This window comes from Tigriopus californicus, chromosome 4 (assembly GCF_007210705.1).
Source record: "Tigriopus californicus strain San Diego chromosome 4, Tcal_SD_v2.1, whole genome shotgun sequence".
NCBI classification, from domain to species: Eukaryota; Metazoa; Arthropoda; class Copepoda; order Harpacticoida; family Harpacticidae; genus Tigriopus; species Tigriopus californicus.
Window position 1 is genome coordinate 6,464,422 of NC_081443.1, and position 9,890 is coordinate 6,474,311.

The 9,890-nt window shown below is 43.2% G+C and overlaps 2 protein-coding genes across 2 annotated transcripts in view; both read left to right on the plus strand.

The window, feature by feature from the left end:
• Nucleotides 1–6,971: 6,971 nt before the first annotated feature.
• On the plus strand, nt 6,972–9,288 carry LOC131879817 (tyrosine-protein kinase CSK-like). The gene is made up of 7 exons (XM_059226256.1): nt 6,972–7,781; nt 7,865–7,999; nt 8,066–8,205; nt 8,273–8,440; nt 8,515–8,668; nt 8,735–8,956; nt 9,039–9,288. The coding sequence occupies exons 1-7, from the start codon at nt 7,290–7,292 to the stop codon at nt 9,147–9,149; spliced, it is 1,422 nt and encodes a 473-aa protein (XP_059082239.1). The 5' UTR covers nt 6,972–7,289; the 3' UTR covers nt 9,150–9,288.
• LOC131879819 (uncharacterized Nudix hydrolase NudL-like) overlaps nt 9,145–9,890 on the plus strand; it is a 15,143-nt gene continuing 14,397 nt past the window's right edge. Inside the window, exon 1 of the mRNA XM_059226258.1 lies at nt 9,145–9,165. The gene's annotated coding sequence lies outside the window, so the exon portion shown is untranslated. The remainder of the gene's footprint in view (nt 9,166–9,890) is intronic.

The following is a 9,890-nucleotide window of genomic DNA, read 5'->3' on the forward strand; positions in this document are numbered from 1 at the left end:
GAGCTTACAATAAATTCAAACAGAGTAAACGCCCCTTATCCTATACCCACCTTTTCACCTCATCGGGTGGCTACTCCCTTCATGGTGGACCGCATCTCCAATGCTAAGCGCACCAGATGATCGTCCTTGGCCTCAATCCCCTTTCCCTCAATCCTCCCCCATTTCCCCTAGTCTCCCTCCACCTCGAGCGACAGACCCAGACTTCTGGCTTCATTTCCTTCCCCAATATCGATCCACCTTTCCTCAGCCAGTCAGCCAGCTAGATAGAGCTAGCTAGGCACTCACTCACCACTAAAAAACCACCCCGTGCCCTGAACTTCAAATTACGCGACCCGCCCCCTCAAATCCCCCCTCCCCCGGAGTCTGACTAGGCCGTGAAATCGCCCTCTTCCGGCCTCGGCAAAAAAACCCTCGTGGTCACGCCGTCACTCGATGACATGTGAGTCCAACGTGAGCCATGAGTCAGCGCAGGGCGGAAGCTGGAAACGGGCCAGGATCCGNATCTCAACGAACTCATCAATAGAGCAATGGGCTGTTGCTCCCAAACTCTTTGGAGTTAAAAACACACTAATGAGCTGATCGCCAAATATGTTGGCAATAGACTCTACATTGTGTATGACTTCCCCATTGACATCAAAAGACCCTACAGGGTGCTTCATCTTGCCCTTAGAGTTTGCATAAGAGAAAAATGCCTTCGGATTCGACCTCACCTCCTGAACTACTCTACTTTACTTTTTCAACTGATCTGTATCAATGGAGGCCTTAATTCTACCTTGGATCAACTCCAACTTTCTTTGAAAGCTAGCCACAACTACTGGATTCCAATTTCTCCGGAGCCTTTTTGATGGTATGCAACTCCTTTTGAACAAAGCCTTCCTACCCTTCGGAATTTTAGATTGTGCCCCGCCTTGTGGAACACATTCAGAGATTGCTAGAGTGGAACAGACGTCCTCAAAAACTAGAATCATTTTGTCTAAGGCTACATCTACGGACGATTCCTTTTTCAGCATTGAATTAAGATCAAGCTCCCCTAACCTTTCCATAATCAACGGCCAATTTTCATCTTTGCACTTGAACTCAGCCAGACCGACCTTTTTGACCGATTTTACTCTAGAGTACGCCGGCTTTTGAGTAATGGTCGACCCTATCTCGAGTACATGATAATCTGACAGATTACTAGGTGTCACATGCACGTACTGGATCAGATCAGGGCTGGGTCATTGGAAAAAAACAAGTCGAGAACGCTACACTCTCTAGTGGCTACACCATCATGCTGGGAGAGACTGTGCAAGATCGCAAACTCTTCCAGGTTTTCGAACGACTGAGATGTCGATTTCGAAATGGGAATTTACCCATCTAGACTAGCTTTTCACTCTACAAAGCCAGATTAAGTGCATTCTGAATAAAAAGATATATATTTTTTATCAAAGTGGAACTGAGGTGAGCTAAAGTTAATCTAAGTTCTAGCAAGGTTCTTACACAAATTGCTCATTGTGCTTATAATGTTGGGTACTGGTATGTTGAAACTGACGAGTGTTGCTATTCTAGTGGTAATCACGGATCAAAATGAGTTCGAGGCCATAATGAGCTTGAGGCTTTCAAGGTTTTTTTTGGCCCTGATGGTGTAACATTTCGGTTTCTGACTAGATGCTGACAGATTCTGGTTCCTGTTTTCTTGTGCTTGGTGCGTTACATCTTGGCTCGGGCAAGTTCCCATTCGCTCAAATTGCTCCAATATTTGGAGCCGCTCCTTAGTTAAATGTAAGCCAATTTCTGACATTAGAAGATCATGAAGTCCAAATTGGGGTAATTTCTTGAAGCCTCAGAAGTCATTCAGGCAAGACTGTCAAATATTAAAACTGTCAATATAAATTGAGTTGTTGGCGTTGTTCTTCAAGCCGTAAGTTCAAAGTCAAAGTTTCTAATGACCTTCTTAAGGGATCTTCAATTTAATAGAAGATTTGAAAAAATATGTTACTGTTTTCCCTTCAGTTCGTAATTCAGCTTTCTTTAAAATTTCGTATGCTATTCAAAAATAATCTCTCCGACCCCACTCATCAGTAAGTAATTCAACGATGCGGAAATATGATGCAGTAACAAAATTCAAGGCAGCTCTGTAAACATAATAGTCATGATTTGACGCTGAACATTGTTGGACACCATATTGACATTACAACTAAACTTCTGAAGTGAAGCAATGAAGATAATGAAAAGGAGAGGACCTAATAAGGAGCCTTGTGGGACACCGGATTTGACATCATATATGCCTCAAAATGACCTTGTGACCTGAACTCGATTCTGCCCATCATAAAAATGAAACTTCTTACTTAATCGAGAAGCTTACCTTGGATCTCAATCGCATGAAATCAGTTGAACAAAATTCACTCTACATGCTCCATCAGTTGGATAACCATTCTAAAATGCACTCGAAACTCGTGCTGGCTAGGAGAAAGGACATCATTGACTTCAAAAGGAAGAATCTGCCTATAGTTATTGGGGAGCAACATTCCTATTAACATTAATATTATTAACGAAACATCCCCAACGAAATTGTTGGAACAAGTGAACAGACTCCCTCTGACCTAGTTTATCGTGCTTGTCTGTGGGCCTGGTGTTATTTCCAATTTCTTATCCGAGAAAAGGATTTTCACAAAACTTTGTCTACCTCACTATCTCCAAGATATGTATTTTTTTATATTTTTTGCGGACTTCCTTACCGCTGCTGAGATTGGAACCCCAGCAGTTCAAGACGAGAAATTTATTCATTTTACTTCACTAAAGGGTTACTTCCGGCGCCGGGGTTTGAACCCATGAGACCTGGGGAGAGGATTCTTGCCTTTGTCACGCTGCCTCTTAGAGTGTCTTCATTTGTGCAAAGATACGAAGATCACACCGAAGTTGGTCCAATTTTGGAATCCATGCGTGCATCCGGACACCAAATTGTTTCTCACGTGGAAAAATTGCTTCACATTTTCTACAACACAATTTGTATTTTTTTGCCTGTCTTGAGCATTGAGAATTTAGAGCAGGTCATTGAGGGACGAGAATGACACGACTCAGTTGATATTGTCTATCTTGATTTTGCCAAAGCCTTTGATAACGTAGATCATGGACTTTTGTTGAATAGACTTCATGACATTGGGATCCAAGGCAAAGTTTTCAATTGGATAAGAAGCCTCATTCATGATAGGGTGCAAATTGTTAAGGTTGAGGTATCCATTAGTGACATACATGATGTCAAGTCAGGTGTTCCCTAGGGCTCCATTTTGGGTCCTCTCCTTTTCTTCATTTTCATTGCTCCGCTTCAGAAGCTTGGTAGTGGTAATGTCAGTATCTCTTCCTATGCTGATGATACAAAGTTAGTTTCTGGTAGAAATGGCCAAGATTCCAGTAGCCTTGCATGAATGAAACTCCGCTCAATGACCTTTGGGTCGACGCTATTATACACTCAACCATTAGATGATGAAGGCAAAGGCATTCAGCAGGTCTCATCCATGAAGGATTTAGGAGCAATCCTCCAAGATAATGGAAAGTTTGATGAGCATATCCAGTTGAAAGTTGGTGAAGCTGTTCAAAAGAGGGCTTGGATTTATCCCAGGTTTAAGTCCAGAGATAGTATCACGCTGCTAACTCTGTACAAGTCGATTGTCCAGCGCATCTTGAATGTGTCTCGCCCAGTTGGGCTACAATGAGTTCAGCAGGTTTGCAAAAGGCACTAGGAACATCACAGGAATGAGAGAGCTCTCGTATCGGGAGAGACTACACAAGTTGGGACTGTACAGTGTTCAGAGAAGGTACGAAAGGTATTTGATACTGTACGTCTTCAAAAGCATTCATGACCTTTGTCCCAACCTAGGATTTAAGGTCAATTGAAGTGACCGTAGAGGCTTAACGTGCGTTTGGAGAGCTAGTTGCTGGTTAATGTCAAAAATTTCATAAATGGTTCGTCTACGTTTGTTAGGATTTAAAGGGGAATATTAAAAAGGCTTGAGGTTCTCCAAAAGTAAGAAGAGATATTTAAGATTGGGTTGAAAAAAGGCACTGTTGGGATGACAATGAATATTAAAAGCTTAAGGCCATTAAAACCGTTCCCAAATTGTAGTGATTATAGTTGGTGTGGGATGTGCAGCATGTACATTTGGAAGGTCCTCATTACAAGCGGAAGAGGAAGATGGAGGAGGTTTAAATGAGGGAAGAGAAAGCCTATTCGTGTGCATGCCTTAGTGTTCAACGTCCGAAGACGTGCAGATGACACTAATCTAGATGACAATGTGACACCTAGGTATTTGAATGCGTTGACACGCTCAATAGTTTTCCCACAGAGGGAAAATTGGCCAGGCGGCAATCGCTCCTTGTGAAACACTAGGACCTTAATTTTGGGTATGTTCAAGATGAGATCGTTTTTCTTGGAGTACATGTGTAGGTCATCTATAGCCCTTTGGAGATTTTCTTCGGAATCTCCTAAAGCGCAAAGATCGTCGGCATACATTATTAAGGGGGCTCTCATGTCCCCAAGTGAAACTCCTCCATCCGCAATATTATCTTGAGTTTTGGACGGGTGAGAGTTGATTGTTCTTGGGCATAACATCTGGGCTAGACATGTGTTGGCCACTGAGGACCGGTGGGTGCAGTGAGGAATTGTCCATATGATTCCAATTGCTTGAAAATAGTTTTTGACCACCATACAATTTGTTCAAACACAGGGGCAATTGAGAATTTAATTTAATCGAGACATTTTTCTTCATTTTGAATCTAGGGTTTGTTCTTCTGAATTGGTACAAAACATATTGATAACTTGGTTTGTTCGAACGAGAAACACTGTTTCTTGGAGTTTTTTCGAGTTCATTGTTTGACCGTCGTAATGCCTCTAGCGTCTGACAGTTCAAACAAAATGGGTAAGAGACACAGTATATTGCTGATTAAACTATGAATAACATGCCATGCACGTAATTTTGCATTATGTATACATAAGTATGTATTATGCATTATGTATACTCACATACGTACATTATGTATGTATGGTCTGTTGTATGTATTTGGGTGTATCCAGTAGTCTATGGTTAAACATGCATGATGAAATGTGAATTTTTAAGGTTGAACTTTCAAAACGGTGAAAAGGATTAAAAGTAAAAATTAAACTAGATGCGAAATCAGATAGGTTTGAGTGTAAAAGTGCGGGAAACCCCGAGCTCCTCTTAAGTCATAAGACTTATTTTCAAGAGGAGGATTGCACCTAAATCGAAAAATATTACAATGTTATCACACAATCTTGTGCAACAAACCATTCACCAGAAGGAACAGTTGGAGCGATTTCCCGTCCTTCTTACTCATCCCTCAAGCCTGGCGCATTGGCTAGCAAGGTTTCAGGATGAGTTGGGATTACGCATGCAAGAAAAGTAATTTTCAACGATGCATGTGATGGAATATGAGGACGTGTTGATATTTGTCAAACCCTTGATCCATTGTCTTATTGAGTCATTTTATTCGTCAGTTTCTTAAGTTGTTTCCTTGGCCAAATTTGTTCCAGGTCTGTGGGAAAATATAGTGTGGTTGTTTTTGAAACCACCTTCGACGACGGAAAAGTAGTGAAATGTAAATCTCGCCATTCCTTGTGGTAATCACTGAACATGAGTTTACAGTGGAAGGGATTCTTTCTTTTGCGCAAAGACACATAAGCTTGAGTTGTTTCAATCTGACCAAACCAGATTATCAAACTTCGGAATCTTTAAACCCTTAAAAATCTTACTGGTATGTTCTATTATGTGACCTCGGACGCCAATTAAAGATAAGATTTTGATAGAATGAGCCAAAAACAACTGAAATGCATTATAATTCAATCAGAAAGAATGGTCCCAATCTGCCCTATATATGATAGAGGCTAATTTGCAAAGTACTCCCTGAAGTGCAGAATGTAAACCATATTTTGTGTAGTGTGGGAAGCCTATTGACACTCCTAGTCAAAGCTATGTCTATACTGTACAGGTTTGACCCTCTCATTATGCTATGTTTTGAGCTTAGTAGCATTTGATATGCCTTGCTTGACATGCTGTGGGGAGTACCAAATTGCAGACAAAGCAAGTGGGTCTGTTACAACATTTATGCTCAACATTTTTGTATTTTGTCTACCTTTATTTTTAGTCGGCATGTTTTCCATTCCATTCAAGAAAATTTTACCTCATGACAGTTTAAAACTGCAACATGAAAACAAACAGTTGGGAATGTTAGCGCATTGGAAAAATAAAAAGAGGCCACAACCTAGGCATGGGCAAACTTTATCGAACATTTCTTTCATAACTAAAGGCTGAATGAACCCTGATCAACTTTGTACATCCGTATTCTTGCTTGAGCAAAAGGCTTACTGAATCCTGATCAGATTTGAACATCCCTATTCATGCGTTGTAATGAATTGCTGTTCCAATGTGGAAACTATTTGCCATGATTAGAATAACATTAACCCTGGCCTCCGCTCTATCTATCAATGCTCATGGAGGATTGCAGGCCTGCTCAGGGGAGCCAGAACTGAGGAGCGAAAGCGGTTGTGCTGCCTGGATATTTGCATTGTTTGTATTTATCTACTTAAAGAAGGTTGGTGCCCCTGCTCGGTCCTGAGCATGGCGACCAAATTTAGCTCTAAAGACATAGGTTGAGCTCTTTTTGAATTATGGATGCCCTTCCCTCTTTCAAGTCCTTTGGGGCTCTTTGGGTTGGTTGGATGATATTCAAATTTTAGAGTAGGATTTGACCGCGACGGAATTTCGGGGTCAAAACTCTTGGATAAATTCCTGCTCTACTTCAAACAGATGTGAATAATGACAAAGAAACGAAAGCTTTTGGAATGGCTCTGTCGATATTCAATCTAGCTTTTAAAAATATGTACGTTTGGTTCCGGTCTATCTGTTTCAGCAAGTGGAGAATGTGGGTTGGGCATGGGCTTTTTTGGTGTGAGATTCCTTGGGCTCCCTGGTGTTGAGTAGCAGTGGGTTGGCTGGGAACGCTGGGAAGTCGCAACTTCACCTCCAATTTCTCCCAACAAACTTCGAGGAAAACCCAACCAGCCTGCCAGCCCAAACCATCCCCCAGGCCAGAAGTCAGCCATTCGCCCGACACGCCCACCCATCGCCGGATTTCAGCCTTGCTGTCGCTTTCCGCCGCCACTCGCCCTTGGATTTGGCCCTCAATTCATGAGCCGTGAGCCGTGATCCGGGGCTTTTCAACGGACGGATGTCCGTTGGCTGTCGGTCGTCCTTCGGCCACGCCCACTGTCCGACCTGATTGATTGACACGTCGACATGTCCACCAGTCTGAGTCCGGCCAGCGGAGGCGGACCCGCGCCTCCGGCAACCCTGGCCTCGCCCTCGGGAGCCGGTTTGGGCGGTCACCTCTCCCAGTTGGGCGGGTTGAGCCAGGGGACGAATACCCGATCGAGCGCGGCCCACTCTGGGCCCTTGATGCTGTCGTCGTCCACGGATAGTGGCGGCTCGCCTCCCCTGTTGACCAGCGTGCCTCCTTTGAAAACGGGCCATGGTGCGGTCAAGGCCACCAAGATGCCGTGGTTCCACGGGCACATCACGCGCGATGAGGCCGAGAAACTGCTGAATAGCGTCCATCCCAGCACGCCCGATGGTTTGTTCTTGGTTCGCGAATCCACCAACTTTCCCGGAGATTTCACGCTGTGCGTGGTGTTCCAGCAGAAAGTGGAACACTATCGAATCATCATGCAGGACCACAAGTACACCATTGACGAAGAAGAGTATTTTGACAACCTGACCAAGCTGATAGAGGTAAGTCAACTTGAAGTGACCGAGGCAGTCAGTATCTCCTGGAAGAGATAACCACGATATCCGGATGTTATTCGGCTTTTCAGCACTACAAATTAGACGCAGATGGGTTGTGCACACAATTGACACAAGCCAAGCTCTCCGAAAGTAACGTGTTTAGTGATGTGGATACCCAAGCCTTTCGAGATGCGGGTTGGGTCATTCGAATCGAAGATATCGAGGTAAGTTGGTTCGTTTCACTCTAGTGAGTAGTGATTCCATTTTGATGTTTGTCATTGGTTTGGCAGGTGTCGGAGAAAATTGGTAAGGGCGAGTTCAGTGATGTGATGCTGGGGATCTATCAAGGCCAAAAGGTGGCGATTAAAGCCATGAAAGGGATGCAAACCAAACAAGCTCAGCGGTTCTTAGCCGAAGCCTCGGTCATGACGTACGTACCTTATTTGATTGTACGAAGAATCTTGTGAATAACAATTCTGTCTCCTGGGCGTGTTTAGGGCCTTGCAGCACGATAATCTAGTAAATCTCCTGGGCATTGTCATAGATGAGCCCAACAAATGCTACAAAATTGTCACGGAATATATGTCAAAAGGAAGTCTACTGGAGTACCTCCGATCCCGCGGTCGTCAATACGTTACGAGGAAAGACCAGATCAAGTTTGCTTAGTAAGTAGTTAGGAGTAATTTTAAAGGTCGAGGTCAAGTTAAGGTAAAACGAAGTGTCTCTCTCTCTTTTATAGTGATACTTGTAAAGGCATGGAATACTTGGAGTCCAAAGAGATTATACACCGGGATTTAGCCGCGCGAAATGTACTTATATCGGAAGAGGATCGAGCTAAGGTGTCGGATTTTGGATTGGCCTTGCACGACCAAAACTTCCAGTCTTCCGGAAAGGTAAAAATGGCGCCAAAAATGATTATCAGAAAATAGCTTAAAGCCCCACATTTGTTACATGTTTAGCTCCCTATCAAATGGACTGCGCCCGAGGCCTTAAAATTGAACAAGTTCTCAAGCAAAAGCGATATGTGGAGCTTTGGCGTATTGCTTTGGGAGATTTATTCGTTTGGCCGCGTTCCCTATCCTAGAATTCCTTTAGCTGATGTTGTGAAACATGTCGAGAAAGGTTACCAAATGGAAGCACCCGAGGGCTGTCCAAAAGCCATTTACGAAATCATGAAGAAGGTTTGTATTTCCCCATTTTTTACATGCTCTCTTAACAAGCAAATTCAATGGCCAGATGTACTCTAATGATTCCCCTGTTTAGGCCTGGCACTTGGACCACGAGAAGAGGCCCAAGTTTAAGGAAGTTCGCAAGTTACTGGAGAAAATTCAAATTGACATCAACAATGGAATCATCGACAATGCGGTGGCCTAGCTCGTCAAGTATAAAGGTATATTTTCCTCCGAACCGTCTGATACATCCCATTCATCATTGAAATCAGTTCATGCACACAAACTCCTCTTGTCGTAAGACCTTTAAAAATGCAATCGGAACTGGCTTCCTTCCTTCTTAACCCTTTTAATTTGGGCTTGCTGTGATATGATGGCTTCGAGAGAGTAGTGACCAAACGAAGATGAATTGCCCAAATCGTTTTCTCTAAGTTTCTCTTGCCAAAAGTAGTTCAACACACAACAGGAGCTTTTTGAAGAAATTAGCGCTTCCTTCAACTGAAAACAATTGCCGGCCTTATTGTTGCTTCGAGGTCGTGTCGTAATACTTGTGTGACGCATAAATATTAAAGCTCTAGATTTCAATGTTGCATTGTTAGTATTTACGATTGAAACATTTGTCTTCCTGTCCCCTGAATTTGTTTGATTCGATCGTCGTCCCCCATATTGCCGAGAAATACCTTAATCAAAACCATTTTTGACTGCGGTCGAAATACTTAAAACTGACTACTTTTCAACCCTCATCCCCGACCCTTGTCGCTCCTCTTTTGTTATGGAAGAGATTCGGTTTAATTTGTGTTCAGAATTTAGGCTCAGGTCTATCACCAACCTTCATCTAAGAATAGCCTTCGTTTACTTGTTCAAGCTGTCCTCGGGTTCAATTTGTGTTCGTTGCCCAGCCCACCCTTTTCTCCCCCCCCCGCTTTTTTGTGGCGTACTGCCTCTT

Excerpts from the sequence above, each read along its gene's own strand:
- LOC131879817 (XM_059226256.1), top strand. The coding sequence starts at position 7,290 with ATGTCCACCAGTCTGAGTCCGGCCAGCGGAGGCGGACCCGCGCCTCCG. Across the intron at positions 8,206-8,272 it reads GCCGAAGCCTCGGTCATGAC|GGCCTTGCAGCACGATAATC; the intron begins GTACGTACCTTA and ends GGGCGTGTTTAG. Across the intron at positions 8,441-8,514 it reads GACCAGATCAAGTTTGCTTA|TGATACTTGTAAAGGCATGG; the intron begins GTAAGTAGTTAG and ends TCTCTTTTATAG.